Source organism: Ipomoea triloba, chromosome 8, assembly GCF_003576645.1.
Source record: "Ipomoea triloba cultivar NCNSP0323 chromosome 8, ASM357664v1".
In the NCBI taxonomy this organism is placed as follows: domain Eukaryota; kingdom Viridiplantae; phylum Streptophyta; class Magnoliopsida; order Solanales; family Convolvulaceae; genus Ipomoea; species Ipomoea triloba.
The window spans coordinates 8,307,891-8,333,290 of record NC_044923.1 but is presented as its reverse complement, the minus strand read 5'-3'; the positions used below and the strand labels follow the sequence as shown (position 1 = coordinate 8,333,290).

The following is a 25,400-nucleotide window of genomic DNA, read 5'->3' as shown; positions in this document are numbered from 1 at the left end:
ATTGAACCATCCATTTATAACTATAAAAATGATAAAGGTAGTGTTGCAGAGATAAACAAAAATGTAAACTAAAAGCATTAAGAGCAGAGTCACAGAAATATATTGAGAATTGTAGAAGTATTCAGATTTAAGAGAATGAGAGTATCGAGAGTTTGATATAAAATATATATATATATTTGTAAAACTCTCTAATTTATAGTGTAGTTTGGAGCCTAGAAAGTGGAAGAATTAAGCATGGAAGTCTGAAGTTTTTACAGGGCTATAAGAGGGGAACTACAGGACCTAAATTCCCAACTATAGACTACGAGTTTGGCAACTGCATATCCCTCCAAAGGCAAAAGTTTTTCTATGGCAGGCTTGCACGAGTAGCTTACCAACGAGGGACCTCCTGCGCAGAAGAAAAGTTGATTGTGATGCTCGCTGTCCGATCTGTGATGTCTCAGATGAGTCAATCTCTCATCTTTTGGTGGACTGTGAGTACGCTAGAGCCTGCTGGAGTCATTCTGGTTTCCATGTAAGTCGTTCATCTGGGATCCCTTTCTCGGATTGGATCAACCAACTCTTTGCTCAGATTGATAAGAATCAACAATGCTTTCTGGTGTCTATCTGCTGGGAGATTTGGAGACAGAGAAATGAGAAGGTTTGGAAATTGGAATAATGCAACTGTCCTTAATCACCAGCAACTCATCAACAAAGTCAAGAATTTCCTTGGAGCCTGGAGAGAGGCGACGAAACCGCGAATCCTATCCAACCAGATGCCTCCTATCCCGAATCAAAAGTGGCAGAAACCGAGGATGGGAATGCTAAAGATGAATGTTGATGCCGCAATCAATAGGCATGATGTAGCAATGGGCCTCGGCAGTGTTGTTCGCGACAACGAAGGCAATTTCATCGCTGCTCGGGGGAGTCAGTGGAGGGGCATGTTCACTCCCAGGGAAGCCGAAGCAATTGCTATTCGGGAAGCGCTAAGCTGGCTGAAACATCACAACTTCGATAATGTCCAGGTGGAAACGGATTCCCTTCAAGTTGTTCAGGGGCTTAAATCAGGAGCTGGGGAGTCTTATTTTCATCTCATCATTGATGATATTAAAAATCTCTTGCATGATTTTTGTAATGTTTTTCTTTCCTTCACTAAAAGATCAGCGAACCAGACGGCTCACGTCCTTGCTAGGCAGTCTAGTTCTTCGACTGATTGTTCGGAGTGGTTTGATAACCCTCCACCTATCATTTGTAATGCTTTGGTTTCGGATTTAAGTTAATGAAGTTTTATGTTATTTTCAAAAAAAAAAGCATGGAAGTCTGAAAAGTGAAAAAGGAAGTGATTTTTTTTTTTAAATGGACCTTTTGTACAGTCAATTTAAAAAAATCTAATTTTTTTTACAAAAAAGCTGAAAATTTTGAAAATACAAAGCTTACTGGATAGTTCAGCAGGCAGGCACGCGGCCTGTCTGCTGCAAACATTCCATTTCCTGGCGCAAAGGCCAGGCGTGCCTACCTAAACTATAATCCTTGATTTGAGAGAAATTTTATGACAGTTATGGATCAAATTTCAAACTGTTTTAATTGATTGGGACATGTACACCAAAAATCCAAAGAAAGACGCACAGTACATTCCAGAAGCAATTCAAGGATATCATTTCTATAATACACTCCATAGTTCAATGTGGCTACATATATTCATACGTTTGCAAACACAAGTCTCAAATAATTATAATTAAAATCTACAGTAAATGTTGAAACTGGAAGATTATGCATTTGAACCCGGAAGATCTAAGAAAAAGAATGAAGATCACTAAACTAAGAATCATACAAAAATGGAACAGCAGTAGCCACAACCAAAGATTGAAAAGAGGAGTCAGACGAAATTATCGGAAGAAGGGCGAGAGGATAGACAGATTATTAACTCTTGAGGAGAGTCTCGAGGGCTTCGAAGAACAAAGGAGCCATTTCTGGGCTAGGAGTCTTGATTGCACATTTAAGACCTGGAATCCCAACTGCGCCTGTGAGCTCAATCAAGAAAGGAATTCCCCGAACGATCTTTGCTGAAAGATACAACACCTCCTGGTTAGCATGCTTCCGCTTGGCAATGAAAAACATGTTAGATGTGGCTAAATGCTCAACGGTTGCTTCAACACTATTTATAATGGTCCCGGGAAGCTCCCTTGAGACCTCATTTGAATCAGGCAATGACTTCCATGTCTGCACCATATAGATAGGAAAAGATTAGTCATCCATCAGTCTCCCGATAAACCATAAAGCACATGCTGAGTGAATACTAAAATTCTATCATAGAAGCATACGGAGAATTAAAATAACTTCAAACTTAATTAGAAAACTGCTCCTCAGAAGTCAGTTGCACATTATATCTAAGATTTCTCTCTACTAAGACGTGCCAAGTGTTATTGTCATCAATTCTACTAGCTTTATCATCATCTACAGATTGAGTAACAGAACATTTCAGACAAACTTCAGTTACCTCAAGAAAAGTGGAACGCTCCATCTTGCCATCCTCAGTAAAGAACACATTAAATAAGATCTTATCATTGAAGTACCATACAGGCTGCTGATTATTTTTAACTGCAACTTGCAAAAGGGAGTTTGGGGGACCTGGAGAAAGATTCTGGAATAAAACCATAGGGAGCAGAGTGCTCGCAGATGTCCCAGGTTGCAATTGTGGTACCTATTGAAAAGGCTTGTTAACTTCAAAACAAAGAGGAGGGGGGAAATGAAATGATGAAAAAAGTCAAAATACAACCTTCCCTTATGAAAAAGAGGGAGGGAAAAGGGTGGTTGGGGGTGGGGGGATGGGGATATTTACAAGTTTATACCTGGAGTGGTCCAGCAGCAGCAAGACCAAAAGTATTCTTATTGAACTGAATCATGAACCCATCAAGTGCAATCTGGGAGTGGTTCTCAAACAACATGCTGTAAAATATTTGGCCATCTCTTCGTATCACTTGTGCACTGATTTGTAATCCTTGACCAGTAGATGCTGGCACTAGGACAGGCAGAGTGGGGCTGCAATCAGAGAATCAGTATTCCATGAGTTTTCTCATCCAAATTTACAACTTCAGAAAAATATAACATCCTCTATGCTTTGAACCAAATCCAATAACATACTAAAGAGGCCTTAAACATGATTCAGAACCTAAAAGTTCTATGCTTTGTACCAAACCCAATAACCCAATCATAGTCCTTATTAGCATTTGTAATATACTAATACTGACAGTACATACCTAGCAGCTACTGAAGGTTGATCAACAGGCACGATAGCAGAGTTGTTACTTTCCCCTCCTAGATCAAGTAAATCCGGCACGACTGCAGGAGCTGCAGGTGCAGCTGGTGCAGTGGTATGTTGCCTTGGTACAGTATATGGAGAACTGCTTGAAGTAGCTGGAGTTGAAGCACCACTGTCAACTGGGTGGGCAGGTGATTCAGAATGCCCTGCCTCAGCCCCATCAGAAAACTCCTCCTCTTCTGTTTTCTGAGTGATCTTCACACGGGTTACAAATGAATCTGGAGGCTTATGATAGACAGAAGATAGTGTAGCAATATTGGCAAGAAGTTCATCTAGAAGAGAAGGATCAAGTTGGTTGGAATCATCACTGATCACAGGTTTTTCGGCCAACACAACATCCTTTGCAGCCTGTAAGATTAAAAAAAAAAAAAAAAAAGAAGCAAGCTTGCTTTTAAAAACCGCTTGTGGGATGCATGTTCTGAATCATGAATGGCATTGTAATTAGCTTTGAACTCTAATGGCCTAAACAACTTGGAAAAGTGCTTTTGTGAAAATTGATAATGGAAGTGTCCTTTAATTTTCAAATAAAGGTTAGAACTGCAGGAGGAAGGAGAAAAATGAACAATAGTAAAGATAGAGGCTATTTATGAATTAGAGTTTCTATTACCCCAAAAGGTTAATGACAACAACGAAACAATAATTTTGCAATAATTAAGTACAAGTAGTTGTATCATCCCAAATGAATGATCAATAACTAAAGGCATCAGAGCAGTAGTAGTTAGTAGAATTATTAGTTCATGCATACCTCAGGATCAGTTGAAAGAAGGCGCCAGTATATATATGCACGATCTCGCAAATCTGGATTGTCTGTCTCCATAGTGGCATTGTTCAGGACAACCTGGAAGTAAAATTATATAAATATGGGTTATATGATATAGAAGTAAACAATATTTTGCTACTATAAACAGAGACCAGACTTGCACTCCAAATTTGGCAATTTATAAACCGAATTCTACATTCTTAACTCTGTTGTGTTGGTAGACTACAGATTGAAGAAGTAAACAAGAGGGTAAAAACAAATTTGTCTGTAAGAAATAAAACAACCATCTCTGTCCTGAAAAATATCACAACTAAAACAACTACTATGTTATGTGTGTGCATCTGTTTATTGGTGTGGGTTGTAGGATGGGGGAGGAATGCCTCTAAATATGCATCTTAGCAGTAGTTATAAACATGTAATACATGTTAGGGTGCTCTATACTGCAGGCATGAAACTACTCAAACTAGAACAAAAGCAGGCAAAAAATCAAGCAAAGGAGTGGCTACCTCTATAAACTGAGTCCTATTCTCCTCCCCGCCCAATCACAGACCAAACTCAGCAGGTTAAGACTTAAGATGCACAGTGGTCTTAAAGGGGATTAATAACTTATACTGCAACTTAAGGAAGATATTTTAAAGGTGGAAGCATTTAGGAAACAGAAACTTGCCAAACTGATGTGGTAGTAATTCAAACAACATAATGGGACCTCTGTAACATTAGGCAGGATGTAGAATGAAATACCTGAATCATTTGTTGTGGGCCTTCAGTTGGCTTCTTAAGGAAGAGTTTGACTGTTGCTGTCAGCAATTGCAATTGGACATGTGGAGTTTCCTCAGGAAAACTCTCTAAAAAGCTTTCAAGGAGCTCATCTGCATTATCAATTCTCTCAGCATATTCACCAATGATCCAGATCATTGAAGCCTGTAATCAATAGATAGAAGTTTGGTAGCAGAAGGAACATATGACTTAGAAAGAGCCAATCTTAAAAGTAGGGTCTCCAAAGACTTATAGAGTACCTTCGCCTCCGGCTCATCTAAAGTGTCCAAACTCTCGCACAGTGTAGCAATGATAGACTCGTAGCTGAAGAGAAAATCTAGCCTTAATAATTAACCCATTATGATACAATATAGCAAGTAGGAATTTAAACATACGTGTTAGGATATCTCCTGAAGATGTCTTTGATAACTATAATAGCTTCTTGGACAACATAATTTACTTTAATCTTGATCAATTCAAGCAAGACACTGATACAACGCTCAGCAGCCCTCTCTAACTTGATGGCACATCGTCCAATAGCACGAACAGCCTTCCTGACAAAATCAACGTCTACTTCAGTAGCATATTCCTTGAACTCCAAGAGAACCTGCAAAAGTGCTTTCTTTGAGATATAATGCCACAGGACTAAAATAAACTTACAAGCAAAAGAGAAAATTAATTCATCCAATGTAGGTTTACCTGATCAATGTTTCGGTCTGATGCAAGCTTTATCATGATTTCTAACTTTTCCATCTTCACATAAATAGGATCATTGTACTTACAAAAGAACACCTAACACAAAAAGAAAAAGATGTTTAAAGTAGCCCTTTCAATTCCAAAGGGCTGTGCATGGTGCATTTATCTAAGGATGGAAAGATAATGCTGCTTATAGTAAATCACATCTTAGAACCTTAATTTCATGGGCAAGAATTGTAGGCCGCTTTTGTACAATGAGGTTTATGTTCCTTAATGCAACATACTGAATCTCAGGTTCTGCAGAAAGTAATGTAACTAGAGGAGGAGCCATTTTTTTACAAAGATTTCGAACAACATCAGTGCTGGTGATGAGTTCCATCTGTTGAAGGATCATCTGCCAAAAACATTAAATAAAAAAGGGTGGAATGAGCAAACATATCACCTTTTTGACCAAGGAAATACAGGTGGAGTCAGTATGAATAACTGAGGAAACATATTCCATAAAAGCCAATTCCACTTTGGTCCTTGGACTATATTGGCAGTTCAGTTAATTGTCCCCAAGTTCAAAAATTGACAAGAACAGTCCCTAGACTACTAAAAATTGGAAAGACCTTTACTGTCCAATCTCTAATCTTAATGGCTAGGGTTTCATTTCTGTCACACATTCAGGGCAGTGGCAGTCCTCAACAATTGAAAACTGGACAAAAATGATCCTACAAGGGTTTCTGCCAGAATGCCAGCAGAGAGACTATTTCTGCCCTTCTATCAGTTGAGGGGTCATTCTTGTCAATTTTTTTTTAACTCAATGGGGAAAAAAGGAATTGCCATCGCATACAAGGGATGAAAAGTGAATTACCTTTATTTCATAATAAATGTTGAATTAGTGAAATTGGAAAGCTTTTTATTTTCATACTTTATCCACACATCATACGTGAAAGGGCAGAACTAGGATGCAAACATCAATAAGAATAGCAAAGTGAATAAATCATGTATATATGAAGGCAGTCACCTTAACGGCAGAAAGCACAACAGCACAATTTGCATGCTGCAGTCGTGGAGTTACTCGCTCAACTATGTTTTCAGCTTCACGAGCATCAGTTGCTTTGTATTTGGAGAGAGCATCCAATATAAACACTTGACCCCACCTAAATGAATGGATCATTACTCCCATTAGTAAAGAAAAGAATAGAAAGTACAGCATGTTTCATCTAGTTTAACTGCTAGGAAGAAGTAATCACAACTTCTCAAAAGCAAGCATTTGAGATTTATGCCAAATGAATACTAGATGAGCAAACTTAAGAGCCAAAAGCATCAAATGTCAAAATCATAATACAGTCCTTTGCAGAAAACTTACTCAGTGCATTCATTCAGAGCTGTAAGGAGTTTAGACAGTGTATGGCTGGTGATTTCAAAAATGGGTCTACTACTGTTCTCTTGAATTTCTGCAAGTGCTGCAACAGCATTTGCAACAACCATAGGATTGTTGTCAGATATCAAATCAGTGAGAGCATCCAGGAAACCTCTGTCCTCAACAAGCTCAGCATTTATGTCATAAAGTTTAGCAACACATACAGCTGCAGTCTTTCGAACATAGGGGTCATCATCCTGAATAAAAGAAAGTGAAGGGAAATACAGCTTAGGTAAACATTAATACAAATTCAAGCACTGAAATTTTCCCAAGACAATATCCAATTAGCAGTCTAACACAGAAGATCCAGCTTCAAAACTTGCTGCAAAGATTCAGAGGAGAGGAAGTTGAATTAACCTTGAGACACCTCTGAAGAGGATCACATAAATATTCAGTGATTTTGTCAACACGAATGCATCCCATTGTCCGTACAGCCAAAGCACGGATCAGGGGGTTTGGGTCCTGTGAATCCTGTACAAGTGTTCACTTTACCATAAGTTTTAATACATCATTAAGGAAAACTTTTAGGAGCACAAGAAGGTGATTTAAAAATATACTCCACATATTTAAAAATATCCATTTATACTCACATACCAGTAAGTAGGATAAAGTCTTTCTGATTGGTTCAAAATTACAAACCTAAGCCTAAAACTTGATTAATATTCATATGATACAAGAGTTAATGGAAAATTCAACTATACACTATATAGAAGTTATGTTAAATACATTACATGCCAGACTTATGACTAACATGTGCAATCAAACCTTAAAATTATTTGTAGCATAAATATCTAGAAACCTCTTTTATCTCAGTCATTGACAAAATGCACATCATTTGGTCAAAATAAAATTCTCATTAATATATATAGATGGCACCTATCAATTCTAACAACTGTGATCTACACCTTAAGTTCTCTGTAACATAGATTAATGGAACCAACTCAATGTGTTGAGAGGTATTTCCTGAGAGAAACTTGTCTGTTCCATGCACAATCTCCAGGATAAGCTAAACAATAAATACTCCATAAATAAGTAATCTGAATTTCCAATGAATGTAATGGTTCATAAATTGGAACATTATCCAGTTTTCAGAAAACTGGAAAAACTTTTCCTACATTCTAAATTAGGAAACAAAAAAATAGAATAGAAAATACTGTTTTGCAAAACTATACAAAGGAATTTGAAAAACATTAAAACAATATTTTCCAAATGCAAAAGTATCAATCAGTCGCACTTATGGTCACCATTACTTTTACAGTTTTACCTACCAACCCCGACTGCTGTCTACCTACCTACCCCCACCTACGTTACCTTTCCATCACCACTAGTCCACTACCACTACGACAATTACCATCACCATGGCATACCCTCACCAATCTATCCATCACTGACCCCCAATCACAACCACCATTTACCACCACCACCTATTGTCACTTAAACTCACATTGGTGTATTTTACATGAAAAAAGAAAGAAACTAGATTTCAAATTTCTTCATATTTTATAAATTGGAAAATAATCATGTTTTCTAGTTTTCCAATGGGAAATGAAAAAACATGGAAATTTTAGAAAACTTGAGATAGAATTTCTAGTATTAAAAAGGTCCAGACTTTTCATTGCTTTTTTACCTGCATTATTATTGAGTAGACTATATTTCTATTTTTTCTGAATATTCCAATGGAAATAAAAGCACCAAATAGAATCAGAATGAAGTTTTCCTACCTTCACAAATGTATTTACTGCAAGTATTGCAAGATCAGGCTGGCTTTTAGCATAATTGATAAGATACAAGTAAACTAGTTTCTTAAGCTCCAAAGTTTCTGTCTGCATACAATTCACAACGTCTGTGAAGAGTGAGGAAACATCCTTCCCAACAGTCATTGCAGCAATCACCTTTTTGACAGCATCTTTTCGCTTGTCCTGCAACCCATCAAAATAATCAACTACCAGTTCTTGAAGCAGACAAGCACCAACCCATAGGTACCATGATTCCATGAGGCACAATAGATTGTTTTTTGTGATATCTAGTGCAATTTGGATGTATAAAACACACACATTAAATTTCAATTCAAAGAGAGAAAACTGGTAAAGGCATGACAATTGCAATGAGTACTTGCACTCGTATCTCTCTCAAGTTGAATTTTCAGCAACAAAATTCCAAATACTAAATTACCATCAGTCAATTAGGCAAACACAAAATTAAGATTTTGATCCAAAAGTTTAGATGGATTTAGAAATTTGTCTGTTAGCAGTGTTGTAGAAGGCGCTAGTCAGGTGCCGGATGGGCGCCACCGTTAGACATTATTCCTAATTATAAACAAAACTATAACTATCAGAAACTTTATGGACACAAAGACAGCAAACAAAAATTCTTGAATTGTTCAGATCGATACAGTATTTCAGATCTTTCAACTATCAGGTTGACAATTCAGTTTAAAGCCTATCTAGATCTGACGAGTTGCTCATCTAAATCGCCATGGAAATGACAAAACGAGCTGAATCAATATCATAGCTCATACGGATCAAATTGGAGCTACAAAAATGATAAAACTACTCGTATCAAAATGCTAAAATAAAATTTGATTATACGCAGTATGAAAGTGTATGTGCATCAAGATATACGCATTAAAGGAGATGAGTGCGAGTGAGCTGCGACCTTGTACTGAGAATTTAGCTCTTCCTTGAGCTCAGGAATTTCTCCCTTCTTGGTTGTGGAGAAGTACTTCGAATCGTGGCCGCTCATCTCCGATCAGTCGTTGCCCGGCGACGCCACAGATGCAAAAGGAAATCGGTATAACTGTATAAGAGTGTTTGTAAGGTAAAAATATTTCAGTTTTCTGGCGTCTCTCCTTTTTTTTTCTTTTCTTTTCTTTTTTTTTTTAAAAAAAATTATTTATTTTGTTAATTTAATTTTATTAATTATTTTATTTTTTGGTACAACTAAAAAATGAAAATTCCAAAACATATTTTTTCTTTTAACTCCTACGGCATGTTTGGTTGGTAGAATATACCTTAATGGAATAACATTCTCAAAAGTATATGTATTTCACTATTTGTTACGACGTTGTATTTTTTATTCTCCTCAGTATCAAGATCTTTTGATGAGTTTTGAGTAATAGTTTTTGTTTGAGTTAATTCTTTTTTTGTCCTACACTTATTATGCGTTGGACACATTTAGTTCACCATAAATAATTTTGCAACATTTTGTTCAGACTTTATAAACGTTGGACAATATTAGTCCATAGTCCAAATTGACATTAAGCTTCCGTGAAATTGAAGGGCATTTTTATCTTTTCAAGTGCTATTATTCAGCAGCCCCTATTTTTAAGTTGACCAGCGAAGTTCTTCACCATTTCCAGACACAAGCCATAAACGAAACACCACACAATCGAAGATCCAATTTTGTTACCTAATTCAAAGATTCAATGGAAGGTTTTAAAGGATAAAGCTCCAACTCTTCGAGTTCTTCAACTACAATAAGAAAGTGCTATTTGTATGGAGAATGGATTTCGATTGAAGTATGTGAATGTTGTCAAGAAATTATTTTGGGAACATCCTGGACAAATGAGAATCCGGGTAGGAGGTAATGCCGTACTGAAAATGTTCAAGACATAAGGTTAGTAATTTTATTTTTTTTTTGTAATGATGTTAATTTATGATGGATTGTATGGGTTAGGGGATGGATCTGGATGAGGTCTATGATGTAGTGAGGGCAATTCTTATTTTTGCAAATTTTTCAGGATGGATCAGGTTATGGGTTCATTAAATGGTATGATCTACCAATGTGCCCGAGGTCAAAGAGTATTATACCTGGGCTATTTAGGAGAATTAACAAAAATGAAGAAGAAGTAGTAAAGTTAAAATCCAAGCTGAGAAGTCTACCAAGAGAAGAAGATACTGAAATGAAAGATATGCGTAGGAGTGGAATATGTACATCCATGAGGCTAGTTCTTGTAGTTGCTATGATTGCAGTCTTAATTGTTTATTTTAGAAGTATTGTAAGGAACAATGAGAGATTATGGGTAGGCAAGAATGTGTATATGTTCCCATAAGATTGAATTGTAATGCAAATGATTTTTTTTTTTTTTTTGGTTTGGCAATGGAAAATGTTGGTTAATGGCTTATGGTTTTTGGTTTATGGCTAATGGCTTATGTTTTTTGGTTTCCGGTTCATGGCTAATGGCTTATGGTGAATGGTTTTTGGTTTATGGTTTATGTATTATGATAGTTTTGGTTTGTAATAACATAGCAATTAAAGTGAAAATAAAAACAACAAAATGAAATGTCATTCGAATTTTGTCCACAGTACCAAAAGTACCCAAAAAATACATAAAATAGCCTAAATTCTGTCCACAGTACCAACAGTACCCAAAAATACATAACAGTAGCCAAAAAATACATAGCAGTATCTAGAAATACATTAACAAATTTCATTCAAGGTTTACAAGTTTGTCAATGGAGTTACTGAATTTTGACCTGAGACTTATTATGGATCTTGTCCTAGGTTGATTGGAAGTGTTGGCCACTGTTGAGCTTTTCCTAGATTTCAACCCTAATCTAAACATTTTGGGAGGAGGTCCAAAGTTTGTCAATTCTGATCCAGTCTGAGACAAAGCTTGCTGTATTTTTGGCTGAGTGTTGTCAACTTCAATTTCTGGCTGAGTAATTAACATTTCTTCAAGAGGATTTACTCCAATTTGAATCTTAAACAAAGAGTCTATCCTTGATGCTTCATTCCAGAAATGTTGAATTTCCTCTATGAATGAGCCTTGAGCAGGAGGCACAGTAGCAACGATTTTCTTCATTGTATTCCTTTTCTTTTTTTTTTTTGGATTAAGCTACATGACAAACAAATGAAGGGATTAATGTATATGAACTCATTAACATTTAAAATGCATAAATTAAGTCATTACCTGTGTTTGTCTTCCCGTCCTATTTTCAGGGCATGTTCTTGAATTATACCCTGTCTTGCTGCATTTCCTATAATGCTTAACAAGCAAACTAGGGTTCATGTGTACCCCATCTTTGGTTATCTTATCTCTGCTCCTCTTTCTCAACTTATTTTAGTCTCCCAGGCTTGCTTGTATACAGCGGAGGCAGTGGTAGTTCCTTGTTTGACTTGGGTTATTCATTAGAACCAACTAGTGGGTTAATCCTCCCTCCATAAGTATTTAAGTAATTGCTTATTGAGTAGCAATGGTGTACAAAATGATGCGTAGGACCTTTCCCTATCTCATCCATATAGCACACACCACATGTTTACATGACAACCCTGTCAAGTCCCACTTCCTACAACTACAAGTACCATTGATGATAACTAACTATTGTTTCTTTTAGTGATTTAGTTTCAATCAAGAGTTTGTATCCGAATAACCTAAAGACTACTAAATAACTAGACATAATTTAGTAAATAAAGGATTGAGTAGCTTGTAAGCGAGAAGCAACTAAGGAACAATCATTCTTCCATACACCATAGTCCACACATTTGTGTGAACCATAAATAAAAAATACATTTTAATATACTAAAAGTACATTATTTGTATACATAAAATATATTTATTTAAAAGTACATATTTTATATATATTATCAAATAATGTACAATCAGTACACAAATAATATGTTTTTAGTATATTAAAATGTTGTATTCATGTTCTACACAATAATTTGTTATTAAGGGAGTGTAGCTTTTCTCTTCTGTCCGCATAAGCTAAAAAACAATCATATAAGTATATATCATCTTCGAATATTTATTTCTATAATTTTTTGAGTTCTTTTTAAAGTTTTTATATAGAGAGTGGAAGTTTTATAAGTGTTTTGAGGGCGTTAACATTTTATCTATGTATGTTAGAGGTCGATTCATAAAGGAATAGAGTCTGAATAATTATAGGCTCGTTTACTAGGAACTCGTGAATATGCTCGTTTGTGTTCGTTTAATAATGTTTACGAACATGCTCATTAACAAGCAGTTAAGCGTATGTATGTATGTATGTTGGCCTGGGGAATGAAAAAATTATATAAAAAAATCAAATCTTAATTACTTTAACTGACTATAACCATAGTAAAAAAAAATGTTAGCCTGTGCTTGGAAATGAAAATAATAAAAAGTGAATTTTAATTACTTTAACCGATTACGTTAAAGTGATTATTAAATAGTGATTTTTTTTTGTTCTATTGAAAAAAAAAAGAGTTTTCAATGTCTTATTTATTATATTTTACACAATCAACTAACAAATGATTGTGGTATTCTTAGACTCAACAAGAAAATAGAAAAGAAAAGAAATTATATATCAGTTGTAAAAACGAGCTGATCCATTATATTTTAATTATTGTTCAATATAATATGTCATTATGGAATTTAATGACATTATGATTATATTTGGCTAAAACAATAGATATATTTTGTGAATAAGTTTTCATGCATATGCTGGGGTGTATACAAAACCACAGTGACCTTGTTTATTTTGACTAGTGATTATTCTTTCTTTTTTAATGAAAAATAATAAATTTATCATAATAGTTCACGACTAACATACATTTCATAGTTTGATCTGCAGCTTTTTATCCCTGCTGTAAAGTTTTTTTCTTCAAATCTTTCAGTTTGTCGATCATGCCTTGGACATAGATATTTAAGGAATTGGCGATCGTTAGCCTGCCCTCCCGGATGATCTCAAGAGCAGTTTTCATTTGATCAAGCTCAATTTTTTTTTCCCTTTCTTGGTCTCCTCTGTCTCCCCTTTTTGTTCTTCAGACAACTGAAGCCTCTGCCTCAACTCAGCATTTTCTTTCAACAGTTGGACTCTCATCGTATCTGAGTTACGGTAGTCCCTTCCCATATCTTCCATAGCATGCTCCATCTTTTTATGTTGTGTTTTTGCATCCTCCTCAACCGTCTTGAGATACTCATTCAACCGGGAAATTTCATCTTCCCGGTTGAACTTTGTGAGGAGTTACAGTAGTCCCTTCCCATATCTTCCATAGCATGCTCCATCTTTTTATGTTGTGTTTTTGCATCCTCCTCAACCGTCTTGAGATACTCATTCAATCGGGAAATTTCATCTTCCCGGTTGAACTTTATGAGAAAGGAAGAGATTTTAATTTCATCTCAACACCAACGCTGATCATAACCTACAAATTATTTACAATCAAACGACGCTAAGTCCGACGCTAATAGAATCACAACAAACTACTCTGATATGCTCTGATTTTGGCTCTGATATGCTCTGATTTTAGCTCTGATATGATCTGATTTTGGCTCTGATATGATCTGATTTTGGCTCTGATATGCTCTGATTTTAGTTCTGATATGCTCTGAGAGAGTATTTTTTGATATTATATATATATACACTCTTTTCCTATTCAGTATTTATCTAATTAACTCTCTACTCTCCAAAACTAATACTCTGTCCCTTCCAACTTATTTGGGTCACCAAATTCACAATTTTTTCTTTTGAAAGTTAACAATTCTAACATTAAAAACACAATAAATGTCCACCAGAAGTCATTCCATTCAAAAAGTTTAAACAAAAAGAAACCAGGCTCAATCTTCTTCAAAAACGGAAGCTGAAGAAGCTCTAATATGCTTTGATTTTAACTCTGATATGCTATGAGAAAGTATTCTTTGATATTGGAGTATATATATATATTCAGTATTCACCTAATTAACTCTATACTCTCCAAAACTAATACTATGTCTGTCCCACCTCATTTGGGTCAACAAATTCACAATTTTTCTTTTGAAAGTTAACAATTCTAATTACAAATAGGGTAGAGTCCAAAACAATTCTAATACTATATATAGGGTAGAGTTCAAGTGTGGCCGCGTCTTAACGTGTGAACAGTGCGGCATCACCACTATGTATACAAATATACACCACTCAGTGTTAGAAAATGCACCACACAAATATGCACAGTTAGGTACACATCACCAAAAAACACACCACTAGGTATACAAATATACACCACACAGTGTTAGCAAATGCACCATTAGGGACAGGGGAGTTATGGTGCATTATTTTGGATGTGTGGTGTATTTTGTGTATTTTCATTGTGGTGAGTTTTATAACATTAAGTGGTGTGAACCGCACCGACCGCACGGGAAGGCGCGACCATATTTGAACATATATATATATATATATATATATATATATATATATATATATATATATATATATATATATATATATATATATATATATATATATTACTTTAATACCTTTAAAATAAATAAATACGATAATGGTATCATAAATCATATATAATTACATGATTAAAAATATTAACTAATTAAAATATTGAACTGAAATAAAATTATTTCTTTTTTGATAATAGAAATAAAATTATTTCTACTATACTAATAAGAGTCAAAGAGAGTTAGGCCTAAAATGGGTAGAAAAATGGCGGTCAAATTATTTAATCAAATGGATGGACATTCATCCTTATTTAATCAAATAGATGGTTAAGATAATTCAGATTAATATTATTAATAGAGATTACCTAATTTAACCTTACTTTTATGATTATCCGTTAAGTTTTCCGTTAAATATTCTCTCTTCTCCGTTAATATTCCGTTAACTTTTAACTTACCCATTAATTTCTATAAGAAAGATCTTAGGTTCGAACCTCATCTCAATCAAATTTGACATAATTAAGTTTCTCACTCTATTTGCTCTTATTAAATTAGTAGCTACAACAAAAAGTGATACATATGTATTTCTTTAATTTAGAATTATGTGTCTACAATACCTTTATTTGAAAAAATTATTCATTATCAAAAAATTAAATTAAATAAGAGAAATAATTTCATTAGTTATATTGTCTTTATTTTCTCTCATGCAAAGATTCTTTACATTCAAATTTATCAATTGATATTCATTACATTGTCCATTATCTTATTTTTACAATATCTTATAATTAAATATAAAAGTTATAGTACAAAATAATGTTATATATTTATTTACTAAGTATTTTATTAATACTATGAAAAAATTTTTAAAAATAATTTGAAGCTAATTATATTAACTACTTGGGGATTGGTAGACAAAGAGAGTACTCAAATAACCCAACAAATTGAAGCGGAATCGCTCTATTTTACTCTTATTGAATTAAATAAATTAGTAGTTACACCAAAAAATGATACATATGTATTTCTTTAATACCATGAAAAAAAATAAAAAATAATAGTTTGTAACCAATAATATTAACTACTTGGGGGATTTGTTGACAATGAAAGTACTCAAATAATCCATTACCCTAGCAAATTGAAGCGAGAAACTACCTTTTAATATCTTTGGAATATATAATATTTTAAATTTTCAAATTTTTATCAATTTATTTAATCTTTTTTCTTAAACTAGGGATTTCTTTATCCACAATAACTCATTGAACAATGGTTGAACCAAATGAACCCCAAGCAGAACACCTAAAGAAAAGTCCATAGCTCCTATATCATAATCTTATTGCATGACGTTGTAATCTATGCTACCAACAATAACCGAATTGCAAATAACACACTACCAACAAAAAGGAAGAGAACAAATAGTAAAGATGAAGACAATGACAATGTTACTTAAAAGAGAATTAAGAACACTTAGAAAAATTCAAATTAAAAGTATTATTTATTTAAACTATCATTTTTAGACCAAATATTTAGACTATCGATTTTACAAGGTTGCAAACATTTATTTTAGTAATAATTATAATGAATTTTCTATATTATATTGGATTCATATACTTTGAGTTAGATATTTAAATAAAAAAATTCGACATTCAATTACCCATGTATAAACTTCTCCTATATAATCTTGCATTGATATACTTTCAAATATTTATTTAAATATAAACATTGGGCATTAACACATACGCGCAATGCGCGTATAAAACTAGTTATAGGAATAAGGCTCAAATTGGCCACTGAACGTAACCTAAAAGTGCAATTAAGCCACTGAACGAAAAAAATGTGCAATTACGCCACTGAACACTTCAAATGCATGCAATTTGACCTGATAGCAGGTTACCTTCCATTTCATCAGGTTGTCTGCTTACATGGATGGTGAGTTGACATTTTAAAATATTTTTTTAATAATAAACTTTAAAATTAAAAATTAATTAAAAATATTAAAAAATAATATTTAAAAATATTAATATTTAAAAATATTTAAAAATTAATATTAAAAATATTAAAAAATTAATATTAAAAATAATATTTAATTTTTTTTAAATTTTAAATTTTAAATTTTTATATTTATTATTTTAACAACCCTATTCATGCCATGCACTTTATCTTAAATAAACTATTATTACTTTGGACCCCTAAACAATCAGCAGCAACATGCTCAACCAATGCAAGTTTTTTCATAATAGTGGTATAGAAAGGTCCCTTCCATTTGAAAGCTTTTTGTCTATTCTCAAATATTTTTGCCATCAACAATTTTCTAATAGTTTCTACACAAGAAATCAGTGGTTGTTCCCTAGCATCTAAAAGTAGTGCATTGAAACTTTCAAAAATAGTATTAACTAATGCATCACATCTAGAATAGGGTGTGAAATGAGATCTTAACCATTCTGAAGGGTGCTTATCTCCTAGCCATTGATATGCCTCCACACCTAGCTTCTTGATTTTAGCCATATAATCAGTGGAAGTGTTGACTGTTATTGCCTTGGCTGCTACCCATAATGCATCCTTCATAGCTTTGCCCACAAATCCTGCTAGCTTTATGTTTCCATGAAGATGCCTTACACATAATCTATGTGAGGCATTTGGTAGCACATCTTCAAATGTAGGAAGAAGGTCTTTCTGTTTGTCTACAAGTATAAAATACAACAAGTTAGACATGGATTATAATCAGATTATGAAGAAAAGAAATGTTAGTTACCTGAGATAAATGTTAGTTGTTATTCTACTTCCCTTGTGATCTCTAAGTATCTCCTAATCAACTTCAAGAACCAGCTCCAAGATTTTTTGGTTTCTCCTTCAATAATGGCATACACTAGTGAGAAGATACTGCCATTCCCATCAATCCCCACAGCAGTTAACAATTGACATCCAAACTTATTTTTTGAATGACAACCGTTTACAGCAATTATGTTTCTACAGAACCTATACCCCTCCTTGGAAGCCCCCCCAACAAAAGTACATCCTAAGAAATCTAGGTTTTCCTTCATACATCAAATCGGTTAGCTTCACAACACATGTAGACCGAGGGTTAGTTCTTTCAATCTCCAAGCAATAGTTCCAAATCTTGTTGAAATTTTCTATAGCCTCTCTTTCAATGGCAGCCTTAGTTTTTCTCATAGCCCTATAGGCTTGCTTCTTATTTACCTGAAATCTCTCATCAACTTTGACCTTGTCTTTAAACTTTGCAGTTGTCCAGTTGTTGTGGTGTCCAATCTCCTTCATCCACCTCTTTGCAATTATCGTTGATTTCACTATGTTGTTCTCATACACCCATCCACACCCATCATGGTCTTCTGAAAACTTGCAATTCTCCAAGATAATGCATGTTTTACTTTTCGAATATTTATTTTAAAAGGGCAGCCAGGTTGTGTACATCTTACACACATCCTATTCTTGTCATTTTTAGTGAACTTCAATTTTGCTATTGTTGTATGCATAGTTGTGGATTACATCTCTAAATTCATTCTTAGTTGCAAATGTCAATCCAATAGAGAACTTAGGGGATTTCATATCTTCTTGCCCTAAGCATTGGCTACTTATAATTCCCTTGATCATTACTCTCTTTCCCACTATCTTCATCATACAAATGCAAACCATCGTCAGTCCCATACTCAGTCCTTAGCATATTCTTAGTCACATTCCCAGTCCCAGTCCTATCCTCATCATGCTGACTTTCTCTTACCCCATAAAACTCCACATTAGGATTTATATTGCCCTCAAACTCTATGTCATCAATTCCCAAACTATCATCACGGAAGTCAAAATACTCTAAATCCTCATTAGATTATGAGTCACCATTACCTAGTACTAAAGGTTCACCCTCACCCCATCAACCCCAACATATCCTAACCCATGTGTTTGAAGGCAATTACTACGGAGTATATGTTTTAACTTGAGATTGAACTGAGCTATGTTTTTTTTTTTCCATCTATTTAATAAGAACAAAATTTAACTAAAAATCTTAATGCTGTTTCCAATACAAGCAAAAAGGCACTAAAAAGCCTAACAAACATGCTAATAAACACACTATTTTGCTAAGAAAGAAAGTTGTGGTTCCCACCATATGGATATAAATAAACAGAAATTCAACAAAAAGCTAAAATCATGTGGTCCACACCTCAATATCTACACAGAATTTAAACCCCACCATATGGATATAAATATTCATAAATTCAACAAAAACCTAAAAGCATATGGCCCACACTATTTCAATAACTACGTACACAGAACTTCACATTCTTTGCTCCCAAACTTCACCCATGTGATCAGTTGAGCTGCCTATACGGGTAGAACTTTACATTCTTAATCATATGAAAGGAACATGCTCTATAAAGTGAAACAACAATCCCACAATACAAAGCAAATGTACAACAATCATCAAACAATCAAGGACACTACAAAATATTTAAAACAATTGGACAATTTCACTTTCAATCCATACACGTAGAACTAAAAAATCATATATACAAGCGAAAAAGTCATTACAAACTTTAACATTAACCTGTTCCTGGTCCTATCACATATACAACTATAACCCATAACTAAAAATCGAATTTTACCTAGGGTATTGTTGTCACCTTCTCTGACAGCATCCATCGTGCTTGTTTCCTTCGTACTAGCTTTCTATGACTAAGGATTATGTTTAACTTCGTCCTAGATTTTCAATTTCTTCGATTTAGGTACGATTTGGTTCGAAATTTAGGTAGTGTTCCGTGGTTTTGGTTTTCGATTTTGTCTTGGTCAGTAAGGGTTTCGTGGTTGGTCTCTTCGACTTTGACTAAGAAAAATAGTACTTTGAAATAATTATATTATAATCTTTATATATAATATTTGTTTATTTATATATATATATATATATATATATATATATATATATTTATTTATATATTAAAAATGTCATTAATAATAATAATACATTTTTTATTAATCTAAGTTATGAGTTGATTTTCAATAATAATAATAATAATAATAATAATAATAATAATAATAATAATAATAATAATAAAAATAAAATAAAATAATAATAATAATAATACATTTTTTATATAGGGGTATTTATGTCTTTTAAACACATTCCATTTCTATTCCTTAAACCAACCAAACACTGAAATTAAATTCCTAAAGTCTATTCCTTCAACGAACCAAACAATAGAATACAATTCCTATTATATTCCTTACCTATTCCATTCCCTATGAAATAGTATTTCTATTCCCTTAAAATTCATTCCATGAACCAAACATGTAAGTGTATCTCACTTTCAAAAGTGGGTCCCACATCCACATCATTGAATTTGAAATTACTTTATAGTTTTCTCTACATCATTGTAATACTCTCTCACTCTAAAAAAAACGATCCCACCTTCGCACCACAATTATAAATTCATATATTTTCCAATATATGAGAGTTTGGTGTAGGTCCGATCCACTATTTGTTCCTAACAAATATGAGAGTTTGAAGACTTAAATGTCATTGTATTTTACGAAATTTAAATGATTTTGTTGATAATAGACTAACAATGATCATGTCACAATAATACTAGAATCAAATGGAGATATTTTGAAAAAAGTAGATTAAAAATAAATTATTACCTATATATTTAGAACCAAAATTGGAATTAACTCTTTTTCTAATGTAAACACATACTCAATATGTACGGTCAACAATACTATATGCCGCGAACTTTCTTTTTTTTTTTTACAATATTTTTTCTATAATTAACACGTAATAGTTAACTTATAAATAATCAATGAATATTAAATAATATTGTGACGATTTTGATGTGTCACATTATTATTACATATAATATTTAATAAATAATTTTGATCATTTGCATACAATTTTTTAATTATATTTTTTTAAATGTAAAATTAATTCAAATTTAAACTGAGTTGTAATTAACTAGAAATTTAACTATAACTTGAAAAAGGCTAACTCATAATCATTTAACATTATAAACTTTTTATTGATAATTGATATATATTAGTAAAACTCAATAATTTATAAAGATTGAAAGCTAAAAATTCTTTATTTACAACGACAACAACAATAATAATAATATATAGGGCCATAGGGGGACAGAAAGACATTGTCCATGTTAAATGTGGTTGAAAGGCGTAAATTGAGGGTGGATGATCTGACTGTTTTCATGCAAAGGCTGTCTTCAAACAAGACAACATAGGCAGCTCATCTTTCCAGGTTCACACTACCCTTTGCTCTGGATGGCCATGTAATGCTTGGAATTATAACACCCAAGAAATATCGTAAATCTTAATACTTCATATTCGATATTCAGTGCATATATGCTAAATTACACTTTTTCTATGCCACGTGCAATCTAATGCACATACATGTTGCTGAAAGTGACAGTTGGCCGAAAACTCTAGGTGTTGCTCACTGTACTTAAACCATTATTTCAACATGAAAAATACTTTTGTATTATTTGCATACTTAAGATCACAAGAAAAAAAAATCAAAATTTAAAAATAAATTAATTAATAAAATTTGTAAGTATTTGATGGTTTAGGAACTGAGTCCACCATAGATCGGGTATAGAGATACAGAACGAGGTAGAAAAATAATAATATTATTGCTCGGGGCCTAGACCCCAAACGATCGAGATACTGGCCCAAAATGACGGTCCAAATAATAAATAAATAATACAAGATATAGCTCAAGGAATGGACTAAGAAAAATATCGTAGCTACTAGTACTATACCTTAGGACAGGGGATTAAGTTATCTAAGGGATGATTTTTAAGGGGAAGGGATGATTTTTAAGGGGAGGTATACATTCCGGATTGTTGACAAATGTACGACAGACCCTGTTACAATGTAGTATATGTTCATAGCTACTTTCTCAACATACTGAAGCACAAAGAGTCAACAGTTGCCTCCACTGAAGCTCGAACCCACTCTCATCATCCATGTGGAAGTGTGAACCGGGACACCGGATACCACTAGACTACAAAGTCTTTGGCTAGTGGTTAAGAACTTATGTTGTTATACTTGAGGTTGTGGGTTTGAACTTTGTTGGTTAACTTTTGTTAATATTTTGCTTCCATTCACACGCGATTTCAACTTCTTGGGTCACCATTCTTCTCTGTCACCTCTATTGGGTCAAGACTTTTCCAATAAAATGAGCCCACAGGGTCCCATGTCCTCATCATCATAAGTCCCCCATGTCCTCATCAATAATTAATTTATCAATGAGTTTTTTTTTAATTTTAATTCAATATATTCACTTTTAAATTGTAGATATTTAATCTATAATTATGTTAATATTGAATATTCTTTGATTTACAGAATCTGAAACTGATACTCGAATGTGTGTTTTTAGTGAAGCTTGCCTTATAACTCTTACCGACAAAGGACCACAATGAGGTAAACCAGCTTATAGCTAACAAGTTTAAATCAAGAAAGTTAATAAACAGCTCCACATTGTATATTCTAACTATATGGTTAGATTAATTGGTCAGAAGAAAAGAAAAAGAGAATTTATAAGTTGATCATCCAGTAAAACTAATATTTAGTTAACATGTAAAAGGAGTAAATAGTAAAATGAAAAAAATATATAATAATTAAACTCTTTGAACATATATAGAGGACTAACAAGAGAGTAAGCAGACAATTGGTATTTTTGAAAGGAGCAGACAGTTGGTATGAATTACCATTATACTAGAAAAATAAGTATTAAAATTAAATCGAAAGAAAAACTACATTTTTTTTTTGCTCTTTCCCAATTTATTATTAGTATAAGATTTTAGTAATGTTTTTAGCTTCTTATGAATTTATTATAAAATTATGAAACTCTTTTTCTTTTAGATAAAGGTTTTATTTTTATTTTTATTTCTATTTCTATTTTACCTTTGCTTTTCTAAGAGAGGATGTTATGCTGTCAATTATATTGTTTAAGTTGTAGAGTGGATCTTGTTTTAATATGATTGACTATGAGGGGAAAGAAGGCAAAAAGTTGCCATAATATGTACTCCTAAAATTAGGGTCAATGAAATAACTAAGAAGGAGCATGATGGTAAAAGTTAGAATAAAACACTAAAAATGTAAATAAATAAAAAAACAAAAATAATTCTCTCAAAAGAAAAATAAAAAAGTTGTGTTCTTACTATTACACTCTTTAAATTAGGATTTATGATAGAGCCTACCATTCAATGTTAGGACAAGGGACGAAATTAAAACTGCAAAAAAGATATTGAGAAAAGGTACAAATAGGCCATTGAATTATTTGAGAATAACAATTAAGTTACCGAATTCGAATAAGCTCCAAATTCATCCATGAACCCGGAAAAAAGAGCAATTAACATTTTTAGCAAGTTAACAACAAGTTTGTACTGATTGGAATGACATGCGTATTTGTTATTGTTATTGTTATTATTATTGTTATTATTATTATTATTATTATTATTATTATCCTACTAAGCATTTGACCCTCAAAAAAAAAAAAAACTAAGAATTGTTATTAAATATTTGAATGTATTCTGTTTTTATTTTTTTAAATCAAGGAAAGTCGGCCCAATACATTTCTACGTGTTAGATTTTATTATACAGAGTATCAACAATTATTTCAACATAATAATATTGCAAAAACCTACTTTCCAAAATAGAATTAATATATTTCTTTTTTTTTTTTTATGTTGAGAATAAAGCATACTCCGTATAAATTATTACTTAACATTTTGGTTAACGAGCAATGCTACAAATTCCTTCTATATTTCCCCCCACAAATTTCCTCTCTTGTGGTGTCATTATTTGATTGGTAGTTAAATTTATTTTTTAGTTAGTGGGTTGGTTAAATGCTTTTTTTTTAAAAAAAATTTTTTGTTTGAGGGCCAAATGCTTAGTAGGATAATACTAATAAAAAATAAAAAATAAAAAATAAAAAATAAAAAATATACATGGCATCCCAATCAACACAAACTTGTTGTTAACCTACTAAAAATGCTAATTGCGCTTTTTTGTTTCCAGGTTCATGGATGAATTTGGAGCTTGTTCGGGTTCAATGGCTTAATTGCTATCTCCCAAATAGTTCAATGGCCTATTTGTACATTTTTTTAAAAAATATACAATTGTGTATGTATGTGTGTGTGTATGTATTAAAAGCAAAAGCGAAACTATATTAAACAATCACTGAAATAATATTCTCCGGAAGTACATAAAACCAAACAAGACAACTAGTTCGAGCCACCTCTACCTTGGCTAGCTAAGATGTGGGTTGCAACTTATTAAAGACTCCAATAAAAGTTTACTATCTCTAATAACTAATCCAACATAAGAATGATCTTTGTATATAAAATTTGTAAAAGTGGCCAACTAATTACATATTAAGGTAAATTCTTAATCAAGTGAGAACCATGCCCTAGGTGAGAACAGAGGACCTGTGGGATGTTGACAAATTCAAACCATTGATCTAGTAAATCTAACAGTTAAAAATAAACAAAACTTTGTAATACTTATGAAAATGACCTTGCTCATTTTCAAAATTTGTAATATTTATGAAAATGACCTCGCTCATTTTTTATTTGATTTGTCATCTATAAGATCTTGCAGGTCAATGATTTGGATTTGTCGATAAGTTTTCACCTGGGGAGTGGTTCTCATTTGATTTTATATATATATATATATTCAACATTATAAATATTTAAATTTAAACTCAATAAATAATTTAGATGGGATGGAAGCATAGGCCTAACAATGATGAGACACAACGAAGCTGGCTCAAAATTATGTGTACGGCATTTTCCTCAAAACTGTTGTATTCCCAATCATTGCCGGTCTTAGATCGAAAATCATTAAAAAATAAAAAGTGAATAAAAAATGGAAAAGAAGATAAGAGAAAGGACTAGATGCGAACGAGCTAGCTTGGCAGAACCATAATGTGAACCCTAGATTGACTTGGAATTTAGTGGTTCAAATCTTCGTGAAAGTATTGCTTTTAATAATTTTAAAAGAAAATATAATAGTGGTGCTATTGGAATGCACATGGGAATCAGAATCGGAATAGATATCAAATACTTGGTAAAGGTAATGAGTTTTGGGTAAAAGTATTTTGCATGTTTAGTAGTAAGGTGGAATGTGAACGATTATAAATAGTTAAGGAAGAAAGGAGAAAGTGAAATGAAGTCCTTATTTAATAAGGGTATAAGTTTTTCAATTAATGGGTATTCTAAACCCATAGTAGTATTCTAAAGACATGTCAACCAACCAATAGCAATCACTTTGATACACATATCTTATACAAAAACCCATCAATCAAACACACCCTAGGAATATGTACAAAATAATGGACCTAAAGAGT

At 33.0% G+C, this 25,400-nt stretch overlaps 1 protein-coding gene across 1 annotated transcript; it reads right to left on the bottom strand.

The window, feature by feature from the left end:
- Positions 1–1,588: 1,588 nt before the first annotated feature.
- Positions 1,589–9,728, bottom strand: LOC116027347 (beta-adaptin-like protein B). The gene is made up of 15 exons (XM_031268911.1): positions 9,574–9,728; positions 8,640–8,837; positions 7,276–7,389; positions 6,865–7,115; positions 6,520–6,655; positions 5,725–5,904; positions 5,514–5,606; positions 5,210–5,421; positions 5,075–5,138; positions 4,800–4,979; positions 4,044–4,136; positions 3,237–3,646; positions 2,829–3,018; positions 2,477–2,680; positions 1,589–2,199 (listed from the first exon to the last, which is right to left on the bottom strand). The coding sequence occupies exons 1-15, from the start codon at positions 9,658–9,660 to the stop codon at positions 1,900–1,902; spliced, it is 2,712 nt and encodes a 903-aa protein (XP_031124771.1). The 5' UTR covers positions 9,661–9,728; the 3' UTR covers positions 1,589–1,899.
- Positions 9,729–25,400: the final 15,672 nt, after the last annotated feature.